Below are 23776 nucleotides of genomic sequence, written 5' to 3' on the forward strand. Positions count from 1 at the left end.
TTTGTCCCAACTGCACACCCTTTAATTAATGACTGAATTACCAAGCTCTTCAAGCAGTCTTTGAGTATGACCTAACTACAGTGTTCTTTTATTACTATTTCATTTTAGAGAGACAACGAGTGAGCACCATGGGGAGAGGGGGAGACGGAAAGAGAGAGGGGAGATCTTTTTTTAATGTATACTTTTGAGACACAGAGAGAGAGAGAGAGAGAGAGAGAGAGAGTGGGGAGAGGGGCAGAAAGGGAGAGAGAGACTCCCCAGCAGGCTCTGAGCTGTCAGCATAGAGCCCAATGCAGGGCTCGAACCCACAGACTGCGAAACTAAGAGTCGGACACTTAACCAACTGAGCCACCCAGGTGCCCCGAGATTCTTAAGCAGGCTCCATACTCAGCGTGGAGCCCAACATGGGGCTGAATCCCACGTCCCTGGGATCGTGACCTGAGGTAAAACCGAGAATTGGATGCTCAACCAACGGAGCTACCCACGCACCCAGTAGCTGCAGCGTTTTAAGAGACTATTCTAAATGTAAGTCTATGTTAGCCTACATTTGTGTTGGTTATTTTCCTTGTTTAACTTATTTCTACAATTAAAACATCCACCACTCAAAACTCTGAAATCAGAGACCTTTCGTTAAACACAAACATTTCTTTGTAAGTTATAAAGCATATAGTTACAAAACGTGCTAGTTACCAACACACGAGGGGACATATCTATAGAAGGGCCATGCCAAGAACATTCTGGCTGACCTTTATTGAGCACAGCAATGGGAAACACGGCCACCAAAGAGGGACCCGAAATAGCCACGAACCACTGAATTGAAAACAAAACTTGACAGGAAATGAGTTAATCCACAAGCAGGACATATCTTAAAAGTGGAAACGAAAGGGGTACCTGGATGGCTCAGTGAGTGAAGCGTTTGACACTTGGTTTTGCGTCAGGTCATGATCTCAAGTGCATGGGTTCGAGCCCCACCTTGGGCTGTGTGCTGACAGCTCAGGATCCTATTGGGGATTCTCTCTCTTCTCTCTCTCTCTCTCCCCATCTTTACCCCTCGCCCCTCAAGTTTTCTTTGTCTTTCTCAACATAACTAAACTTTAAAAAAAGGAAAAAATAAAATGGAAAACAGACCATTTAAAAAAAAAAGAATATAAGAAACTAATGTATATACAATAACAGCAACAAAAAAGGGAAAAATTTTAACTATTTTAACTATTACTGCAACACAGTTTAACACAGAATGTCTCAACATCCATCCAAAAGACACAAACATACTAAAAATTCACAAGTGAAAAAACGGGGAGATGTGCAGACCGGTATGAGGAGTGGGGGTTATGTTATTTTCACACAAAATGGGATGTGGGGGAACTAGGGGGATGATAAAAATTTTGGGTACCTTACCAGATACATATATAGCACGAGTGACAAAAGAAAGACAATTAATTGGAATATACCTAGAATTTTGAATTAATGACATATGCTTTTATATCTCTACATAGCAACAAGGAGAACGGCCATTCAAACTCCACTCAGAGACATAAATAACAGTCCAGTCTCAGGGTCAGCAGTAGCTCTCTCCAGCAGCTGCACGTAGGTGAGGTTCTCGTGCGTGTTGGGGTCGAAGAAGCCCTTGGTGTCGTCGCTCGGGTCCGCCAGGACGCGGTTCATCTCCTCGTCGAAGTAGCCGCGCCGGTAGGCCACGTCCACGGGCAGGCGGTGGCTGTGCACCGGGTCGATGATGCCGCCCGTGGCGATCTGGGCCTCCAGCAGGCGGATGCCGTGCTCCCGCACGATGAGGTCCTTCTTCATGGCCTGGAAGAGGGAGATGCGCTCCCCGGTGTAGGGGTCGGTGTAGCCGGTGACGGCGCGCTCGGCCGACAGCAGCTTCTCCTGGATCTCGCCGCCCACCACGCCCGCCGCCACCGCCTCCTCCACGGACAGCCTCTGGTTGCGCACGGGGTCGATGACGAAGCCGGTGGCCGCCTGCGCCTCCAGCAGCACCAGGGCCGTGCCGGGCCGCAGGACGCCCTTCCACATGGCCTGGTAGATGCTCATCTTCTCCTGCCGCCCGGGCTCGTCCTTGGCGGGCACCAGCACGCCCGCGATGCAGCTCGTGCCCTGCAGGTAGCGTTTGACCGAGTCCATCTCTGTCACCTCCTGCAGGGTCTTGGTGCCCTGGGCCAGGTCCCGCAGGGTCTCGGGGCCCAGGATCCCGGACGTGTGCAGCTCGGACGCGGACACCTGGCGCCTCAGGCCCGGGAAGGACGCCTTGCTCAGCCGCTCCTCCGCCTCCTCGATGGCCTGGGTGAGGACGGCGATGAGGGCGGGCACGGCCAGGGCGCCGGCCGCGTGCTGGGCCAGGAGCTCGTCCCGGCGGGCCTGGCTCAGGTAGGAGGAGAAGAGGACGTCCCACACGGAGGGGCGCTGGCCCCGGAACTGCCCGGCGCTCACCTCCATGGTGGCGGCACGCAGGGCCCGCTCCTGGAGGCCGCCGGCGGGCTCGGCGTCGGCCCCGGCCGGGGAGGGGCCCGCGTCGCCGTCGCCGCGCCCGGGGGGCCGGGGCTCCCGCTGGCCGCGGGCGGCGTCCCCCGACGCGCCCTCGGTCCCGCCGGCCGCCTCCGCCTCCTCGATGATGGTGGTCAGCCTGCGGGTCAGCGCGGGCAGGCCCAGCGTCCCCGAGCCGAAGCCGGCCAGCAGGTGCTCGCGCGTAACGCCGCTCACGTAGCTGGACGCCAGCACGTCCCACACGGGCACCGCCGGCCCGCGCAGGCGGCCCACCTTGACCTCCATGGTGGCGGCACGCAGGGCCCCCCGAGGGTCCGGGGGCGCCGGGCGTGGGCTCCCGTCCTCGGCACGGGCCAGCAGCGGGGTGAGGGCGGCCCCCACCTCCTGCGCGGTCAGCGTGCCCGCCCGGTACCTGCGCAGCAGGTCCTGCCTCAGGCCCTCGGGCACCTCCCGGTAGAAGAGGAGCTCCCAGACGGAGACGCTCTGGCCCCGGAGGGCGCCCGCGTCCGGGGTCACGCGGGCCTCACGCAGGGCGCCGCGCAGCTCCTCGCTCAGCTCGTGCACGGCGGAGCCCCGGCCGGCCAGCTGCAGCATGTAGAGCCCGGTGCCGGGGTCCTGCACGCAGCGGCGAAGCAGCTGCACGTAGGTGAGGTTCTCGTGCGTGTTGGGGTCGAAGAAGCCCTTGGTGTCGTCGCTCGGGTCCGCCAGGACGCGGTTCATCTCCTCGTCGAAGTAGCCGCGCCGGTAGGCCACGTCCACGGGCAGGCGGTGGCTGTGCACCGGGTCGATGATGCCGCCCGTGGCGATCTGGGCCTCCAGCAGGCGGATGCCGTGCTCCCGCACGATGAGGTCCTTCTTCATGGCCTGGAAGAGGGAGATGCGCTCCCCGGTGTAGGGGTCGGTGTAGCCGGTGACGGCGCGCTCGGCCGACAGCAGCTTCTCCTGGATCTCGCCGCCCACCACGCCCGCCGCCACCGCCTCCTCCACGGACAGCCTCTGGTTGCGCACGGGGTCGATGACGAAGCCGGTGGCCGCCTGCGCCTCCAGCAGCACCAGGGCCGTGCCGGGCCGCAGGACGCCCTTCCACATGGCCTGGTAGATGCTCATCTTCTCCTGCCGCCCGGGCTCGTCCTTGGCGGGCACCAGCACGCCCGCGATGCAGCCCGTGCCCTGCAGGTAGCGTTTGACCTGTTCTTTTTCTCCGATGACATCTGAGGTGCTGGCCCCCTTGACCATGTCCTCTAGCATCTCCTGGGTGATGATTCCAGAGTCGATCAGTTCGGAAGCTGTGATTTGTCTTCTGATCCCTCGGAACCACAATTGTTTGTTGTTTTTTTCCGTCTCATCGATTATTCCTAAGATGATGTTTACTACCTTCTGTAACGCTTGGGCCGTGCCTTTTTTGTATGCACCTATCAAGTCGAGCTTTCTCTCCTCCGTCACGTGTTCTGAGTTCAGGACCTCCCACAGCGATGGCTTCTGGTCCTTGAACCTTCCCACCTGTACGTCCACCTGCTCAGCCTCCAGGGCCCTCCTCGTTGGCTCGTCGATGTAGGCAGGCTTCTGTTGGTCCTTGACCACCGGGAAGAGCGCCCAGCCTGTCCCTGCTTCCTTTTGGCTCCTTTCCTGCAGCTGTCGGTAGGTGACCCTCTCCTGAGTGTTCGGATCCACAAACCTTTTGTTCATGTGCTTCTGATCTGAAATGAGCGGGTAGGTGTCCTGGTGTAGACACCCCCGTCTGTAGGCCACATCCACGGGCAGGCGGTGGTGGTGCTGTGGGTCGATGATACCCCCTGTGGCCTCCTGTGCCTCAAGCAGTCTGAGCGCGTCCTCTCTTCTGACTAAGTTCTTTTTCATGGCCTGGAATAGCGGGACTTTGTCTCCCGTGACCGGGTCTGTGTAGCCTTGGGCGGCCTTCTGGGCGTCCAGAAGCCTCTCCTGCACGTCCTCACCCACCAGGCCCTCAGCCACGGCCTGTTGCACAGAGAGCCTCCTATGGCTGCAGGGGTCCAGCATGAACCCAGTGGCTGCCTGGGCCTCCAGCAGCCGAGCCGCAAAGCCCATGGGGATGAGTCCTTTCCTGCTGGCGTCGTAGAGGCTCATCACCTCTTGGGTGGAGGGCATAGTCACCCCCGCGATGCAGCCACGACCTTCCAGATAGGTCTTCACATGTGCCAACCGGCTGAGATCCTGCTCACCCCGTGCCTCTCTGTGCAGTACATCCAGGGTCCTTTTATCGATGATTCCAGAGTTGAACAACTCCGCAGCTGTCACCTGCCCACCGATGCCTGGCACCTGGATCGCCTCGTACTGCTTTTCTGTTTCCTCCACGGTAGCCGTGATGAGCTCCAGCAGCCGCTCGAGGGGTAGATTCTGGGCTCTATACTCCTGGATGAGTTCCCGCTTCCTTTCCTCTGGGAAGTACTGGGAGGAAAGCAGGTCCCAGAAGGAGACTTTCTGATTGGCAAACCTCCCCACGTGCATTTCTGTAGTTCTGGACTGTAGGACTTGTTTTGTGGTTTCATCGATAGAGGAGTAGGTCTCTCCTTTCTTTACAATTTGTAACATGTACAGGCCCGTCTCGGGGTCCTCCACGCAGCGCTCCAGCAGCTGCAGGTAGGTGAGGTTCTCGTGCGTGTTGGGGTCGAAGAAGCCCTTGGTGTCGTCGCTCGGGTCCGCCAGGACGCGGTTCATCTCCTCGTCGAAGTAGCCGCGCCGGTAGGCCACGTCCACGGGCAGGCGGTGGCTGTGCACCGGGTCGATGATGCCGCCCGTGGCGATCTGGGCCTCCAGCAGGCGGATGCCGTGCTCCCGCACGATGAGGTCCTTCTTCATGGCCTGGAAGAGGGAGATCTGCTCCCCGGTGTAGGGGTCGGTGTAGCCGGTGACGGCGCGCTCGGCCGACAGCAGCTTCTGGTAGGTTTCCCTGCCAAACATCCCTGATGCGAACGCCTCCTCCACAGTCAGCCTCTGGTTGCGCACGGGGTCGATGAGGAAGCCGGTGGCCGCCTGCGCCTCCAGCAGCACCAGGGCCGTGCCCGGCCGCAGGATATGCCTCCTTAGGGCCTCGGAGATGCTCATCTTCTCCTTCGTGCCCCGGACGAGGACCCCGGCAATGAAATTGCTTCCCTCCAGGTACTGCTTCACACTGTCCGTCTCTATCACCTCCTGCACAGTCTTTCTTCCCTGATTCAGCTCGTCCAGTGTCTCCTTGTCGATGAGCTGGGACCTGAACAAGTCGTTGGCCGACACCTGCTTCCGGAGTCCTCTAAAGGTGGCCCGTGAGGGCTGTGTCTCTGCAGCCTCGACCAGGGTGGTGACTGCCGTAGCCACCTGCCGCATGGCTGTGGCCCTCCCGGACCGGCAGAGTGCCGCCAGCTCTCGCCGCTTGTGGACGCCGACGTACTCGGAGTGCAGCAGGTCCCACAGTGACACGCGGAGACCTTTGAACCTCCCGGTGCTGACAGGTACCTTCGTGGCCCTCAGGGCCAGCACCGTGTGCTCGTCCACTTCGAGCACCGTGTCCTGGGCGAGCGGCAGCAGCCAGAGGCCGGTGTCCCTGTCGGAGACACAGCTCTCCTTGAGCTGCATGTACGTCACCTCGTCTCGCGTGCTGGGGTCGAAGAAGAACTTGTTGTCCTCGTCTTTTGAGGTCAGCACCCGGCTGACCTGCTCATCCAGGAGGCCAAACCTGCAGGCTGCCTCCTGGGGCAGGTGCACCCCGTGCACGGGGTCCATCGCGCCCCCCGTGGCCAGCTGCACCTGTAGGAGCCGGAGGCCGTCCCTTTGGGGCACCAGCCCCTTCTCCACGGCCTGCCACAGTGAGAGGGAGCCTCCTGTGTAGGGGTCGGTGTACCCAGCCACGGCCCTCTCGGCCTGCTGGAGCTGCTCGCTCAGTGCCCCGCCCACCAGGCCCGCCTTCACTGCGCCTTCCACAGACAGTCTCTGGCTGGTCAGAGGGTCAATGAGGGAGCCACATGCCACTTGGGCCTCCAGCAGCCTTCGCCCCAGGCCCTCGGGTAGGAGGCCGTCCCTCATGGCCTGGCCGATGCTGGCCTTGGTCCCCGACGGCTGCAACAGCAGGCCTGCTACGCAGCCCGTCCCCCACAGACGGGCCTTCACGCTGGGCTCCTCAGCGACCTCCGCGGGTGACCGCGTGCCCCGAGCCAGGGCCGCCAGGGTCTCTGCGGTGATGATGCCGGCGTCACGCAGCCAGACGGCGGGAACCTCGCCCCTGGGGCCGGGCACTGTGACGTGAGCCCGTGCCAGGAGTTCCGCCTCCCGCACCCGCTTGTGCACAGCTGCCTGCAGCTGCTGCAAGGCGATCCTCCCCAGCCTGAAGTCCTCCACGAAGCTGTTCCGCTGCTCCTCGGTGAAGTGGCCAGAGCCCAGCAGCTCCCAGAGGGACGTGCCGTCCTCAGTCCCCTGCGCCGCCTGTAGGGTCTCCTGCACCTGCTTGTCGGTGGGGATGGCCGGAGCGTGTTCGGGCAGGGGCAGGAAGTAAAGGCCAGAAGCCTCGTCCCTCAGACACTGCTCCAGCAGCCGGGCGTAGCTGGTGCGTCCCCGGCCGTCCGGTGTGGGGAAGGTCTCGGGTGAGCTGGACAAGGCCTCCTCCATCTCCTGGTCTATGTAGCCTCGCTGGGCGGCCACGGGCATGGGGAGGTGGTAGTGGCCTGTGGGGTCAATGACCCCCCCTGTGGCCAGCTGGGCATCCAGGAGGCGGGCGGCCTGCTCCTCAGGGATGAGGCCCTTCTTCATGGCCTGGAACAGGGACACCCACTTCCCAGAGAAGGGATCTCGGAAGCCGGTGACAGCGTCCTCAGCCCGTCTCAGCTGGCGATACAGCTCTGGCCCCACCAGCTTCCTGCGCACGGCCTCATCCACCGACAGGGTCTCCAGACTGTGGGGGTCCACGATGGCTCCAGTGGCCGCCTGGGCCTCCAGCAGGGCGAGGGCCACCCCTGGCCCCAGGACCTTCTGCCTCATGGCCTCGTACAGGCTGAGCCGCCGGCTGGCGGGTCCCAGCAGCACGCCGCCGAGGGCACCGGAGCCGCGTAGGTACCTCCGGACGCAGTCCATGTGGAGGAGGGCTTCGGGGCTGACCGCCCCCTCCAGCACCCGGTCCAGGAGCTCCCGGTCGATGATACGGGCCTCCAGGAGCCGGTAGGCCGTGACCGGGCCCCGCAGCCCGGGCAGCGTGATGTCCGCCCACCTCCCCATCTCCCTCTCCAGCCACTGCGCCACCTGCTCCAGGGAGATGCTGTGCTGCTGGTACCTCCGCAGGAGCTGCCTCCTCTGGTGCTCGCTGAAGCATTCTGAGTTGACCAGCTCCCATGCGGAAACTCTCCGCCCCTGGAAACGCCCGAACTTCCCCGACAGCAGCAGGCTCTGGAAGGCCTGCCGGGTGGTGCCGTCCACGAGCGGGGGCTGGGTGCCGTTCAGGGGCAGCAGGCGCAGGCCCGTCTCGGGGTCCTCCACGCAGCGCTCCAGCAGCTGCAGGTAGGTGAGGTTCTCGTGCGTGTTGGGGTCGAAGAAGCCCTTGGTGTCGTCGCTCGGGTCCGCCAGGACGCGGTTCATCTCCTCGTCGAAGTAGCCGCGCCGGTAGGCCACGTCCACGGGCAGGCGGTGGCTGTGCACCGGGTCGATGATGCCGCCCGTGGCGATCTGGGCCTCCAGCAGGCGGATGCCGTGCTCCCGCACGATGAGGTCCTTCTTCATGGCCTGGAAGAGGGAGATGCGCTCCCCGGTGTAGGGATCCTTGTAGCCGGTGACGGCGCGCTCGGCCGACAGCAGCTTTGCAAACACGTCAGGCCCTACGAGGCCAGCCCTCAGTGCCTCCTCCACAGAATATCTCTTGTTTTCCTTCGGGTCGAGAATGAAGCCCGTGGCCGCCTGTGCCTCCAGGAGGATGAGGGCCGTGCCGTGCCTGAGGAGCCCCCTCCCGCGAGCCTCGTAGACGGCGAGCCGCTCCTGGGAGCCCGGCAGCAGCAGGCCTGCGATGCCGCCGGTGCCCTGCAGGAACCTGTGCACCGAGCCCAGCCTGCCCACCTCCTGGGCTGTGGTCTGCCCTCGCTCCAGCCGCTCGTACGTGTCCTGGTCGATGATCTCTGCTCTCAGCAGCTCTCCTGGGGCCACGGGCACCCTCAGGCCGGCAAAGGTGGTCCTGGCCGTGGCTGCAGCCTGCTCAAGGGTGGCCCTCAGCGCAGCTGCCAGTTCCTCCCCCGAGATGGCGCCTTCCTTGTGGCGCTGGGCCAGTGCCGCCCGCTGCTGCGCAGGGATGGGCTCAGAGAAGAGCAGGTCCCAGAGTGATGCGGGCCGGCCCTGGAACTCGCCCACGGCGACGGTGGTCATGGCCTCACTCAAGGCCTCCCGGGTGCTGTGGTCAATGAACGGGAGTCCTCGTGGCTCCTCTCCAAGGGGGCCCCCTGAGAGGGGGAGGAAGGCCAGTCCTGTTTCTGGGTCGGTGACGCAGCGGGCCAGTAGCTGCCCATAGCCCACGCTCTCCTGTGTGTTGGGGTCCCAGAAGCCGGTGGCCCGGGACAGACACTGCTGAGTCTCTTGGTCCAGGCATCTGAAGCGCAGGGCGGCCTCCGGGGGCAGCCGGAGCCTGCGGGCCGGACATACCAGCCCACCTGTGGCCAGCTGGGCATCTAGGAGTCGCAGAGCCAGAGGCCTGTCCACCAGCTCCTTCTTCATGGCCTGGAAGAGGGGCACTCGGGCGCCGCTGAAGGGGTCATGGTACCCCGTCACCCGCCTCCTCCGCCACCAGGAGCTGCCTGTGGAGCTCTGGGCCGACCAGGCCCGACCTGACCGCCTCGTCCACCCGGAGCCGCCGGCCGGTGGCCGGGTCCACCAGTGTGCCGGTGGCGGCCTGAGCCTCCAGGAGCGGGAGCGCGGTGCCCGTGGGGAGCAGGTGCTCGCTGACGGCCCGGAAGAAGCTCTTCTTGTGGCCCGCGGGCAGCAGGACGGCCCCCGCGATGCTGCCGGTGCCCTGCAGGTAGCGCCTCACGTCAGCCCGCGCGCTCACCTCTCGGGCCGCCAGCCTGCCTTCCCGAAGGCCCCGGGCGGCCTCGTCATCCAGGACCCCCACCTCTAGCAGCTCGGCCAAGCTCACTGCCCCACTCAGGGTGGGGAAGGTGGTCTTGAGGGGCAGCAGCGCCAACCCTGTGCCAGGGGCTCTCACACAGCGGCCCAGCAGCTCGCGGTACGACAGCCGCTCCAGGGTGTTGGGGTCCAGGAAGCCAGGGGCACTGGGGCTGGGCTTGCGCTCAGACAGGCCACGCCACGTGTCCCGGTCCAGGAGACCCTGCTGACAGGCTGGCTCCGGGGCCACCCGTGTACCCCGAATGGGATCCACCAAGCCCCCCGTGGCCAGCTGGGCCTCCAGCCAGCCCCACCCCAGCGCTCCGTCTACCACCTCCTTCCCGACGGCCTGGAAAAGTGCCAGCTTCCCGCCACCGTAGGGGTCAGGGTACCCAGTGACCGCGCGCTCGGCCACCAGCAGCTTCTCCTTTAGCTCCAGGCCCACCAGGCCCTGCTGCAGGGCCTCGGACACAGGGAGGAACCGGCCTTGCGTGGGGTCCACGAGGCCCCCGGTGGCCGCCTGGGCCTCCAGCAGAGCCAGCCCAAGCTCAACGGGCAGGAGGCCTTGCTTCATGGCAGCGTAGAGACTCTGTGCCTGGCCGGAGGCCTCCACATACACCCCAGCGATGCTCTTAGGCTGGGCAGACGGAGGCCCGGAAGGGGTGCTGGTTCCCGGCACGGCCTTCATGGTCTTGGGGACGATGGCCGGGTCAGTGCTGTTGGTGACCAGGACATCAAGAGGAGGAGAGGCGTGGCCATTCATCACGCTCAGCCTGTTGTGTAGAACTCACTCACCCAAGATCCACTGCGTCTGCTCCCTGTAGGGGGTAGAAAAGGCTCTGTTAGGGGCCCTGGAATGGCCCAGGTGGACGGGAGAGAGAGAGTCAAGAGGTCAATCCCAGACCCCGAATCAGCCTCCAGACATGGCTTGCCCTCCTGGGGGATGGGGGTCAGCACCCAAGTAAGGTCTTTTGCCTTGCCCCATGGGGTCCCAGGAGGGACCACGGGGGACCTGCGGCCAGCCAGGGCGGCCTCCAGGACGCGTGGGCTCTGTTTTCCTGCAGGCCATCCTCTGCTCTCCATCCCAGCCCAATCCCCTCAGCCCCTGCCCTCAGGGTCCCGTGGTGGGGGCTGGGCCACCTGGGCCAGAGCCCCTCCCCCCATCTCTCACCCAAACCTCCCGTCTGCTCCCCAGGGCTCCTCCTCCATCCTTGGGTTCAGGGACGTCAGCACCCTTCCCTCTTCCGGTCACCGCCTCCAAACCCCCGCCCTGCCCCAGACCCTCTGCTCTGGCTTCTGTTCCTTCCCAGATCTCCACTGGGCTCCAGCCAGAAGCCCCCACGGTGTCCCGCCCCAGCCCGGCTCTGTCTGCGTCCTCCTCTGCCCACTCCAATCCTTGTGCTCTCTGGGCTACGGCCTCTTTGTGCCCACACTCGACTCGGGGGCCTGAGGGAACACGGACTCCGTGTTTGCGGGCCAGTCCCGTGGGAGCCATGGGTATGGCCACGTCTCTGGTCAGCTGGCTCCAAGCCCCAGAGAGGCTCCAAGGCTGTCCCCTCTCCGCAGACGGCTCTGTGCCCCAGTTCTCTGAGCAGCAGTGACAAGGGCTTCACGCCTGCACACCAACTCCTCCACCCAGGCCTGTCCCCTTCCTGTGGGATTAAATTGTGTCCCCCTGAGAGATATACCCAAGTCCTGACCGCCAGTACCTATGACTGTAGCCTTATTTGGAAATAGTCTTTGCAGATGTAATTCAGTTGAGGTCACAGAGGAGGAATGGCCGTAATCCAAAATGACTTGAGTCTCTATAGGAAGACACAGGAGAGAGCCCATGGGGCACCGTCCGGAGCGGCTACAAGCCCAGACGCGTCGAGGACCACCAAGCCCAGAAGCATTGGCCTCAGATTTTGGCCCCTTGAACCGAGAAGGACTTTCTGTTGTTTGACGCCATCCAGGTTGTGGTAATTGTTGTGACAGCTTAAGGAGCCATAGCCTCCCTCCCGCCTCCGCCCTTCCAGCCGGCCCACGCCCGGTTTCTGCAGAACCACACCCGGGCCCCCCTCCCCCCTCCCCCCTCCCCCCGGGCGCAAGCCCACACTTTGCTCCCGCTGGCACCGGCTGTCTGCTCCAGAGCCCGGACACGTCTGTCCTGGCCTCCCAGCCAGCCCCCGGCCTGCGCCCCAAGCCTGCTCCCGTGCCCGCTCAGGCAGCAGGCTCGCCCCCCGCCCCGAAGCTCTCACTAAGATGAACTCGGACTGTGGTTGCCAAACCCGACAAATGCATTTGGGATCTCACCGCCTCTGGGTCGTGGGTGTGGGGCCTTCTCGCTGGTGACAGGGCTCCGCTCTGCCCCCACTTGCCCATTACATCAGGGAACCCCTCACACCGTGTCTCAGGCCCCGCCCGTCCCGGAGTCCAGGAACCACGTGCCCCGGTCTCACGAGGTGCCTCAAACTCCACTGCACCCCCACGACTGCTGGCGTTCTGTAAAGGGTCCCCCCACACCCACCCCGTGCAGCCTGAGCCCTGAATTGCTCAGCCCCCACTCGCCCCCACTGGCCCCACATGGGGTCGCTGTTTCACGCCGGCCCCTCTCCTGTCCTACAGCCTCCGTGGCTTGCTAGTTACCTACTGTGGCACTCAAGGCCACCTTCGTCGCTCCTGCCCTCTCCACCGACCTCCGGCCCAGGAGCAGGGTGGGAGGCCTCAGCGCCAGGGCGGTGCAGGGGGCAGCATGGCCCAGGGGGTGTCGAGCGCCCCCCAGTGACAGTAAGAAGCTGGGACTCCGACAACACACACATCTGGAAGGGTGGACGCTTGGGGGCATGACCCAGACCCCATCTGGGGCTTCAGGAGGGCTGTCGGCAGACGGCCCCCACTTCGGCCCCCTCGGGAATTGCCTTGCCCGTCCTGGGGCTGCACTGGCTCAGGCCCTTGACTTGACATGGGGCCCGCGTGTAAGCCCAGCCCCTGGGAGTGGGTGAAATCCTGCCTCACCCCTTCCCTACACAGACGAGGGGCCCTTCCCACCCCCTGCAGCTCGCGTGCTGCTCAGCTCAGACTGGTGGTGCCAGGACCAGGCAGACACTGGGCGAGGCTCTGGAGGGGCACACCGCCACCCGGCTGGCCGTGTGAGCAGGGATCGGGGAAGTGCCTCCATCTGCCAGCGTTCCGAGTAAAGGGAGTGTGGGATCAGGCATCCGGGATGGGGGTTAGTGCAGAGCACACGGTGGGGGTGGGGGGCATTGCTAAACAACGAGACTTTGGACGAACACAAAAGGCTGTGAGTGACCAGCTGGATGACAAAAAGTCCTTGTGGACACCTGAGGCTTTGTAGTGACCAGTCAAGAGGCTCTGATCTCTGCAGCGCAGGGCAGGCTGAGGGCTCCATCGTGAAAGGGCCACTGCAGGCAAGCTCCAGCACCAGCTCACCGGTGGTCCCGTGCCCGGGGCCGGGGGGGGGGGGCGGGGGGGGGGAGGGGCGGTGACCATTCTAGAATGTGATGTGTCTGTCCCCGCAGCTGGACCATATGGGTCCGGGAACCAAGCGATGGGAGCAGACGTGGCCCCCACCATGCCTCCGATGACCCCGCCACCCGTCCCTGCAGCTCTGGGGTCAGTCTCACAGGATGAGTACTTCTGCCACGGACACAGCCGCAGTCCCACTGAGCTGAAGGCCACGGCTGCTCCCAGGGCACCCCGGCTCCTTGTGTCCAGGACCAAGGGGCCGGGAGTGACCCGACCACCAGGAGAAGGCAGGGTCTGGGTGGGGTGGAGGCAGGGGTGTGGCCATTCCTGTAGCTAATGGACACGTGTAGCCACAAGGGACCTCAGGGGTAAGGGTTTGCACACCCCAGGTGAGCACCAGGCCCGGCCGACGTGAGGTAGGGGTGGGGCGAGGGGAAGGAGGAGCGGAGCCTCAGAGACAAGGCCCATGCCGCAGCTCTGGCTGGGGGCCCACCTGTTCACTGTGCCCTGTGCATCTCCCCAGGAAGAGAAGCCCACGGGTGCCCTGCAAGCAGGGTTCCAGGGCCTGGTGTGACGGCGGTGAGTGCACGGCTGCCTCGACCTCCTTCCAGCTGCGAGCGGGGCTGCACCAGAGGCTGGCTCTCTCCTGTTTTGTGTCCTGCACTCAACAGGGGCCACCCCGAGTCCACTCCCCAATATGCTTGCCATCAGACCCTGCTTCTGGGGCCCGGCCTGGACACATGCCTGGCTGCCGGCTGGGATACTCCCTTCGCACAGGGTGCCCTGTGCCAGGACTGCCTTCAGCGGGTCTGTGAGTCCGGGACAGGCCTGCCCGTCTCGGCAGGAACGCCAGGTGACACGGCTCCCGGGGCAGTTAGATAGCTAGAAGAGCGTGACTTTCCCTTGGCAATGGACAAAGGTGGGGAGAGGAGAGGGACCTCATTGCCCAGCAAAGGGAAGGAGGGACATTCGGGGCCACGGCGGGTGGCCCTTGGCCTGGACATAGACAGCCGGCCCAGAGCCCTGATGGGGCTGTGCTGGGTGGGGAAGGGCAGCGCCCAGACAGGAAAACCAGAGCAGTAACCAGCTTGGGGAGCAGGAGGTTCCAGTCACCCGCACAAAGGGGATTCACGGGGGAGGGTGCCTGGGGGGCTCCGTCGGTTAAGCGTCCAACTTCAGCTCATGATCAGGTCATGATCTCAAGTTTCATGGGTTTGAGCCCCACGTCGGGCTCTGTGCTGACAGCTGGAGCCTGGAGCCTGCTTCAGATTCTGTGTCTCCTTCTTTCTGACCCTCCCCTGCTCTCTCTGGCACTCTCTCTCTCTCAAAAATAAACATTAAAAAATTAAAAAAACAAACAAAGGGGATTCATGGTGGGAGGGGGGACCCAGGAGCCTGACAGAGTACTCGAGCAGGAAGTGGGGGCCTAAGGCCGGGACAGGCCCTGTGCCCTTGGCAGTTGGGCCACGCCCCCTATTTGGTTGACAGTGACCTTGGGCCAGGTAGGAGCCTCTTTGGACTCTGCCCAGGTGAGACAGGAGCAGGGTTGTGGAGTGGAGACCTTGGGAAGGCAGCTGGACAGAGGGGTCTGGAGCTCGGGAGAGAAGACCATGGTATGTGACCGGTGTCCAGGGCCCAGGGAGTGGGGGAGGGGGCAGCTTCAAGGGCAGGACACCCTGGCCAGCCCAATGTCCCACAGAGGTGGCCAGCAGCAGAAGGTGGGCATGGTGTGTGACCGGAGGGGTAAGGGCCTTGGGGCCGAGCAGATTTTCTAGGAAGGAAAAGGGAATCTGAGAGGGAAGAGGGCTCTTCGTGCGGCTTCCCTGGGGGAGGGGAGGGTGGGGGGGCAGCCCCGGGTGACAAGGGGAGGGAGGACAACCATGAGGAGGGTGGGTCTGCATTCCTTGGCTGTGGGCCACCTTCTGCCTCTGCCCTGAAGGACATCCCCCCTCTCCAGCCCGGCCCGGAGGAGGGCAGAGGGCTGGCTGTCCACCTGAGCCAGACAAGGACAGAACTAGGTTGCAGGCTGCCTCAGGCCCACACAGGGAGGCGGCAATCTTGGCTCTGCCCCACTGGGCAGCTGCGGCAGGATCCCACTCACCTCCTCGGGGCAGAGGCCAGCGGCAGGAGGAGCTTGGTAAGACAGGTGGGTACAGGGAAGGCAGCCCTCCTGAGCCCCGTCCTGGCAAGGGTCTCGAGATGACCCCATGCGGTGTCCCTGCCGCCGCCCCACGGGGGACAGCAGGTGGCTCCCGGATTGGTCAGCGCCCCAGCCAGGAGCAGCACCTCCCTCTCAATCTGTCAGCCTGATTACCTCCGCCCAGGGCGCCTCCACCCTCCGTCGAAGGGGGGCGGCAGGCGGAACCTGACCTGCACACCCGCCCGGGGCCACCCCTGCCCTGCCCCCTGCCGGGAAACCGCTGGAGCCGGGAGGAACCCCCACCCCCACCCCGCCACCGCCCACCCCCGCCTCCCCGGGCCGCATCTCCCACGTCCCTGCCGGTAACCTCGACCCTCGCCCACCAGGGAGGGCGGCCGGCCCGGGGCTCAGACTGCCCGGTCCGGGCGAGCCAGAGCGCGGAGCTCCCGGCCGCTCCCGGCTCCACCGGCGCCTTGCCCCCCACGCCCGCCCCCGCCTCCCGGACCCGAGCTCAGCGCCCGTCGAAGGAGCTTCGGCCTCTGCTCCCTGGCCTGCCCGGGTCTGGCCCAGGCCGGGGTGTCCCACCTGCCCGCGCGGCGCCCCAGCGCTCCGAACGCAGTCTCTCGGCTCGCGGCTGGGCCCGCGCCACCCGAATTTAAACCGGCCGCGGCCCCGCCCTCATCTGGGGGCGGCGGCCCGGGGTGGGGGGCGCGCCCCGAATCCGGGTGGGGCGGGCGGGTACCCAGAACCCGGCGGGGGCCAGGGCGGCGCCCCGGGCGCGCCCCTCGGTAGGCTGGCCACCCGTGAGCACCCCTGGTGAGGAATGGCCCCGAATTGCAGGGGGGCGGCTGCCCTCTCCCTCCTGCCCCTTTGACCTCTCCCCCAGAGTCCCGGCGAGGGAGCGGAGGTGGGCACAGGGTGCTGGGGGAGGGGTCCATCCCCGCCCCTCTCAGCGGGTTCAGTGGACTTTGTAAAGGAAATGCACACCTGACCGGCGGTTTCACTTTCCAAAACGCGACTGTATTGCGGGAGAGCCGGTCGGGAGGGGTTCGCACAGCTCCTCTGCTCACATGTGTGTGGGGGTGTGTGTGGGGGGGTTGCGCACTGCTGGCCACATGCTGGGTCTGCTCAGTCAGCGGGGTTGGGGGTCAGCTCCCCCCACTGCTGCTTAGGTCCTGGGTGTGCTGAGCCAGGGTTCCGCAGGGGCTCCCCTCCGTGTGCCCCTGGGAAGAACTGGGGTTTCTGTGTCCCCAGCAGGTTCCCCTGTCTGGAAGAGATGGCCAGACTTCACCCCACCCCGCCTGAGGAGCCTCCCCCTGGGCTCAGAGGAGGTCCCGGGTGCATCCCAGAGCTCCTGGCCCTCCTCTCGGACGCCCACCCTGGCACCGTGAGGCAGTGGCTGCTAGAGGTGTTGGGGATAGAGGCCCAGAACCTTGGGGGCACCACCTTGGTGCCTCCCACCAAAGCAGAGCCCGAGGCTCTCTCCCATCCCCCAGTCCCTGCCTCGAGGGCTCAGTCTCTCTGCCCCCCTAGCCCTTATCTTTGCCTGGTTCATTTTTTTTTTAATTTTGTTTTTAAATGTTTTATTTATTTTTAAGACAGAGAGAGACAGAGCATGAGTGGGGATGGGGCAGAGAGAGGGAGACACAGAATCCGAAGCAGGCTCCAGGCTCTGAGCTGTCAGCACAGGGCCTGACGCAGGTCTCCAAACTCACGAACTGTGAGATCGTGACCTGAGCCGAAGGCGGACGCTTAACCGACTGAGCCACCCGGGCACCCTTGCCTGGTTCATTCTTGACCACATACTTGAACAGGGCCACCCTGACAGTCACCGAAAGTGTACCTGGAGACGCCCGTGCAGGTGCAGGCATTTCTGGGGTGGAGGGTTCTGGGGTCCACCCCCGTGGCTCTGCCCTCACCCCCGCCTACCAGGCCCACACTCCCACCTGCTCACCAAGGCTCCCTGGCCCCCCGGGGCTGGCCTCTGGCCACCTGTGTGCCCTGGTGCACATCCACCCATCCACACTTGACGTTCTGTGTGGCTGCCGCTGGCCACCGGGGAGCCCCGACCCCCAAGGGTAGTGAGCTCCGGCAGGGGCCCGTGTCCAGCAAGGGGCGCTGGCCCAGCTGCATCTCTGCCCGCGAGGCCCCAGGACACCGTCCGCGATGGCCCGCTGTGCTGGCTGTGGCTTGTGGCCCAGAAAGTGCCTCAGAGTCACTCCTGCCCACGGCCAAGCCGTGCAGGCAGCATCGCCACCAGGCCGCGAAACCCAGGCGCGTGCCAGCCCCTCTCGTGGGAAGGAGGACAAAGGCTGGCCCTGCCCCCGCCGTGCCCACTGGTCCTCTCCCGGTGTCTCCAGTTTCTTGCAGGAGCCTCCAGGTCAGCCTCTAGGTCAGCCTCCGGGACCCCCTGGGGAGCAAGCCTGGGTGACTGTCCTACCTCCCCGGCCCCCAGGCTGACCCCGATGATCAGGACCTCTCAGAGCCGGTGCCTTCCCAGAGCCCCAGCCCAGTGCGTCTGCCCAGCCACCCCCAGGCCTAGGCCTGCACTGCGGCACAGCAGGGAGGGCCTCAGGGAATTAGGGGGAGGGGCTGTGGTGTCAGGAGGCCAGTGGGGTGACTCCCCCTATGCTCAGTGCGGCCAACTGCTCTACCTGTGGCCGTCACGTCCTGAAGCTGGTGGCCCTACCCCAGCCAGCTGTCCTGCTTCCCCTAGAGGCCCTGTGGGCCAGAGGCTCCGAGGAGGGGGTCCCAGGGCCATGTTACCGTGCTGACCCTGGCCTGGTCTAGGCGGTGGCCGCGTGGGCTGCGGCGCTCGGCTACAGGCCCCACTCGGGGCCTGTAGGGCTCGGCCCGACTCAGCCTATGGGTCAGTACGGCAGCTCGTCCACAGAGTGGCCCCCGGAGAGCGGCCCTGTCTCCTCCAGGAGGCGCAGCCTCGCGTGGCAGTGTGGCCGAGGTGGGCAGGGAGCGGAGCGGCCGGCTGACGTCTCTGCGGCTGCCCAGTGGCTCCCGCGGCAGGCCCGGGGGTTGGTACCCACGAGGGCAGCCCCTCCTTGCAGGGCTGGGCCCCTCCAGCAAGGGGGCAGAAAGAAGCTGTGTCCCCGCGGCTCCCACGGGAACCCCTGTCATCAGAGGGGCCTCGTGACATGCCTGCCTCCGAGAGGCGCCGCTGCCTCTTACCCCCTCAGTACCCCCACATCCTGGGCCCCCCACCCCGTGCCTCACGCTGCTCGCTCCGTCAGCAAGGACTCACGGCACAGGCGGGCCCGGGCAGTGCAGCCGGAGGACTGGGCCATGGCCTGGCTTAGCCCGGGCGGCTGTGAGCCTCAGGACATAGCCGGGGGTGGGGTGGGGAGGGGAGCCTCTGCCCAGACAGGCTGTCGTGCCGGACGCTCAGCGCTGGGGTGAGCTGACAGGGTTATGCCTCGTTAGGGGTGGCATTGTGTCCCTCCCCCGTGCTCATGTATGAAGTCTTGACCCCTGAGCTCCTGAGAACATGCCCTCATATCGAAGGTCGTTGCAGGTGTAATCAGTTAAGATGGGGCCTCCTGAAGTCCCGACCGCCGTCCTCACGAAAAGGGGATTTTGGACAGACGCACAGAGGGAAGATACCACCTGCAAACCAAGGCAGGGGGCCTGGAGCAGACCCTTCCCTTGTACCCTTCAAAAGGAATCAACCCTGCCCATGGCTGGACCGTGGGCTTCCAGACTCCAGAACTGTGAGTCAATTTGTTTTTCCTTTCTTTTTTGTTTTTGTTTTTTTAAATTGTTTTAATGCTTATTTATTTTTGAGAGAAAGAGAGAGAGAGAGAGACAGAGAGAGCAAGCGGGGGAGGGGCAGAGACAGAATCCGAAGCAGGCTCCAGGCTCTGAGCCATCAGCACACAGCCGGATGCAGGGCTTGAACCCATGGATGACAAGATTGTGACCCGAGCGGAAGTCAGATGCTTAACCGACTGAGCCACCCTGGCGCCCCTCGTTTTTCATTTCTGTCGCTTAAACCACTCAGCCTGTGCAAACGGAGATAGTCCCCAGTTGTGAGAACCAAACCTGGCAGAGCAAGTGAAGACGGGGTCTGGGACTTCGGCACAGGGGGAGACCTGGAAGCCGCTCCTTGAGGCCCCGCTGCCCCTGTGCTACAGGACAGATGAAGGGGGCGAGGGGAAGGTGCGGCCAGGGTGGACCCATCTGGTGACTCCCAGGCTGGGCATCGAGGGTGGATTAAACTAGGCAAGATGCCTGACCTGTACTTCAGAATTAAATTTCTTTGCATCTTGCTCCAAATATGTTTCCCTTTGAGTTATTGCATAAACAGGAGTCAACAATAGCAATACCGAGGTCTTAGCTGGGAGCTCTGCTTGTTAAGAAGAGGTGGAAGGTGCACCCTCCCTGACCCCACTCCCAGGACGGCTTGGCGTCTCAACAGTGGCGTCTCCAGAGCCATTTTCCCCGGCTTGTCGTTCGTGCCTCTGGAGGCTGGCCACAGGGCCTGCCGAAGCTCCAGCCCTGACCCCTGCTGGGAGAGCGGGCTGAACTTGGCGTGGGGACCTGAGGCTGCACACGAGAGGAGAGTCTGGAAATCGCCACGAAAAGCCTCTGGTCACGGCGCCTGCCCCGGCTTTTCTTCCTCCTCGTCTCTCGAGGGGGCGGGTCTCTTCCGAGGGCAGGCAGGGCCCCAGCGCGGAGCCCCCGGGTCGTCCAGCTGCTCTGGGGTCACCTCTCTCCTCCCCGGGCACCCTGCAGTGGGCTGTTTCCCCCCCCCCCGACTTCTAAGGTACCTGCAAGGCTGAGGCCCGGCTGTTCTCAGGCCATAGCCCCGCCAGGTCTGCTCAGCCGGCCCCGTGTGCCCTCCAGCCCCGCGTCCTGCTCCTGAGGCTCTGACCAGTGCCCCCCGCCCCCACCCAGAGGCTTCACCTCTACCTGGAACACAGCTCAGGAGAGAGAGGACCATCTGAGAGCCCGGCCTGGCTCCCTGCACGCCTGCCCCCACCCCCACCAGCCCACCTGCTGGGCCTAGCCATGTGCCGTCTCTACAGCAGCCCCTGCAGAGCCTGGGATACCCAGTAGGAGGTATGGTTCTTGAACAGACCCCGGGTGCCACTGCCCGGCCAGGGGCCTCTGCCTGCTGTACTAGAAGCTCCAGCCGGGCGGTCCTCTGGGGGAGGAGAGCAGCGTTATCCCAGGCAGCCCCCATGCAGCAGAAAGCCTCCGGGTCACCCCACCGTCCCTCCGCCATAGCCAGAGGGGACAGGGCAGGTAGAGACCACCCCTTCGGCCCTCCCGGCCCGCCGGGGGGCAGCCAACGAGGGCACCACGCCCGCTCTGGCGTCTTGAGCTCATGGAGTTTGGAGGCTGCCCCCTCCGGCTCCAGCTGGCCTGCCAGGCTTACGGGGCGAGGCTTCACGCAGCGCCCTCCCCAGTCAGCCTGGTCCTCTGCAGCTCGCGCCGGAGGCGGTGACGGGGCCAGGGATGTGGGCACCCGGAAGGACCTTGGACTGGAGGTTAGGACGTCAGCATGAAGACAATTCCCTGAGGCAGTAGGAGGAGGAACTGGGGGAGGGGCTTTTCTGGGAGCACCCAGCGACGGAGCACCGAGGACGCCACGGCTGACGGGCCAGCTTGTGGGCCCAGCCCTGCCCGTTCCACTCGGCGCCCAGGCTCAAGCAGCACCTCCAGCCTCCGGCGGCCCCCTCGCACACTCCCTGTGAGCGCTCGCACACCGAGCTCTGGGCAGCCCCCAGCCCCTGCCCCGGGCCCTGGGCCGTACCTGTGGGCGCTGCACCGACCCTTGGGCCCTCAGGCCCCAGCTGTCCGGGAGCTGCTTGAGGAGGGGCAGCTGCGCCGGGCAGGCTCCACAGACAGCCAGGTCGAGCGGCTCCAGGAGCCCCCACCTGGGGACAAGACGGTGGTCGGCATGGCCTTCCTGTGTTTGCACTGTCCCCGCCCCTACGGCCTCGCTTGGCCTCTGCCCGCTGCGCCGGGCCATCCCTGGCGCTGCCCTGGGCTCCCTCCTCTTGCAGCCTCAGCTCACCCGGCAGTGCCCCCTTTGCCCTCCCCACAGGTGCCAGTGCAGCTGCCGGGCCTGGGGGCTTGGGGCACAGGCTGGCCTTCCTCCTAGCCCTCCCGACACCGCCCCTCCCCAGGGGGCCTCCGAGCCTGAGCTGCCGGCACTCCCTGCCACCTGGGGGAGGGTGTGCCGACCATCACCAGGAGCTGGTGGCTCGGCCTGGGCTGAGTGGCCCCCACCTGGCCCTGCCCCCCACGCCCTGTATCTCCTGCCCCCCTGAAGCTGGGCGGCAGCCACCATGGTGTTGGGGGTCAGGGCTCCCTGCAAGGCCCGCAGCCCCTCCACACCATCCAGCCAGCTGCCGGGTTGTCCAGGGTCCCCGGGGGCACCTGCGAGCAGGACACATTTCGGCCCCACTGGGGGAGCCTCAACATGACCCCCCCCAACGCTGAGACTGGCCGCCCTCCCGGTCGGCAGGACCCCACCTTCATGGCCTCCGTCGCTACCGTCTCCATGACCTTGTCACTCTGTCACCTCCACGGCTCAGGGACATCCCTGGTGGGTCCACGGCTCAGGGACATCCCTGGTGGGAACAGCCCCTTGGGCCCCCTGGATAGGCCAGGACGTGGCTCCTCCCCTCCACCGGGTAGCCCAGCCTGGAGACCGGTGTCCCCTGGTGGACGGGGCCTGGGGCAGCCTACGGCACGAGGGACTGGCAGTGGGGTTGGGGGGACCCACGTGGCCTGCCCAGCACCCCTATCCCTCTGTGCCTAAGGCTGGGCTCACGCTGTGGGCTTGCCGTCTGGGCGTCCCCGCTGCTGGTCGCGGCCCAAGCGGACCCAGGCTGCGGCCCCTGCCCTTAGCGGCCTGCGTGGGAGGCCCTGGAACTTCGGCCACATTTGCCCACGTGGACCTGCTGACCTTCTCGGCACAGCTCCACCAGGCCCTGGAGCCAGGCCCAGCCCTCCCTGCTGAGCCGCGTCTCCCTGTTGCCCAGAAAACAGCCTCAGGGCCTCAGCCGTGAGGGTGGGGGACAGGCGGCAGAAAGGGGATGCAGGGCTGGAGCCTCTGACCCTAGCTCGGTTCCCTGTGTGGTGGCAGGGGCGGAGGGCTCTCACCCCCAACCGGGCCCCATCCAGCCCACCTGCACAGCTGTGGGGCTGAGCAGGAGCCACTGCCGACAGATGCCAAGCCTGCCTTGTGTGTGACCTGGGTGGGGGGGGGGGGGGCGGCGGAAGTGTGGGCAAGGCCCACACTTCGGGGAAACCACCTCCTCCACGGCCACGGAGACCCCTCCTGAGCCCGATCCTGGGCCCTCGCCGGCCTCTCCCTCCTCCCCTAGCTGCCCCACCCTGGGGCCCCGGTCACCCCCGACCCGAGACTTCCCGACACTCCTGGACTGGCTCTTGCTTCCGGGAACCCCACACCTTGGCCACACCCTCCCCCATCCAGTTCGGGGGAAACCGGCCCCTCCAACCTGGAAGTCCTTTCTCCCAGGCCTGTTGCAACAGGGGCGAATCCCCCCCCAGAGGGGACGCTCCCAGGTCCTTGCCAGCCCATGGTTTTCCAATGTGCTTTTCGGTCCGGCGGTCAGGTGGGCCACCCCATGGGCCATTCACTCATTCGAGTGTCGATTCCTCCATCCGATGGCCGCTCCCCAAGCGTAGACACTGTGTCCAGCAGACAAACCAGGGAAGCTTCGTGTCCACCACCGTGCTGGCCCCCTGCCCTCCCAGGAGCACGCCTTGCCTGGGGAGGGGTGCCCACGAGGGAGGGGAACCCCAGCCTTTGGGGGAGCTGGGGGCATCGCCGGGCCCCCTCAGCGGCCTGGCCCTCCCCCCACCCCCCACCCGACCTCGCGTCGGTAAGCCCTCAGGCCTGCCCTTGCCCGGGTACACCCTCTTCGTGGAATCTGTGCTGCCGCTACCCTGGGAACTTTCCATCGGAAAATGTTGGGTGGGGTGGGCGGGCGGACAGGCCGGGGCAGGCCGCAGACGCACTGTGGGTGGAGGGGCTCGCCCGTCCCACACCGCAGCACGGCCTCCCTGCCCTTCACATTCTGATCTCATCCTCTACCCTCAGGCCCGGACAGTGCCTGCTGTGTGGCACCCCCCGTGCCCCCCCAGCGGCCAGGCTGTCCTCTCAGCGCCCAGGGAGTTTCCAGACCGGTTGCCCCATCTGGCCCCTGGGCCACTTCCCCTCCCCCCACTCCTTCTCAGACCTCCTGGGGGGGGGGGGGCTCTGGGTCCTCACACCCTGTTCACGCATCTGCCTCCTGCCCAAGAGAGGGTGCCTCCGCAGAGCTAGCCAAAGGCTCATGGCTGAGGATGGGGAGGCCAGGGGCCCGGAAAGGCCTTGGAGCCGACTCGGGGCAGCCTCTGGCCCTTCCCAGGGGCACTTGGGGCCAGGGTCTGGGGCTGAGCCCGGCTCCTCCTGGGCAGGGACAGTAACAGCCACCCGGTGGGACTCCGAGATGGCCTCACCCCCCTGGCGGCAGCCTGGGTTGGCCAGGTGGCCTTCCTCCCACACAGAGTCCAGCCCTGCCTGACCTCCAGGCTGCATCACATCCCAGT

At 65.0% G+C, this 23776-nt stretch overlaps 1 protein-coding gene across 1 annotated transcript; it reads right to left on the bottom strand.

Annotated features, from left to right (window-relative positions):
• Nucleotides 1-1515: 1515 nt before the first annotated feature.
• LOC124507581 (epiplakin-like) lies at nt 1516-10348 on the bottom strand. Its single transcript, XM_047073884.1, is given in 2 exon segments — nt 1516-9252; nt 9254-10348. Coding segments are annotated over 2 exon segments (8832 nt in total).
• Between the last annotated feature and the right edge of the window lie 13428 nt (nt 10349-23776).

Source organism: Lynx rufus, unplaced genomic scaffold (genome assembly GCF_022079265.1).
Source record: "Lynx rufus isolate CCGP_SWC_20201006 ecotype Redwood Valley unplaced genomic scaffold, mLynRuf1.p SCAF_12, whole genome shotgun sequence".
NCBI classification, from domain to species: domain Eukaryota; kingdom Metazoa; phylum Chordata; class Mammalia; order Carnivora; family Felidae; genus Lynx; species Lynx rufus.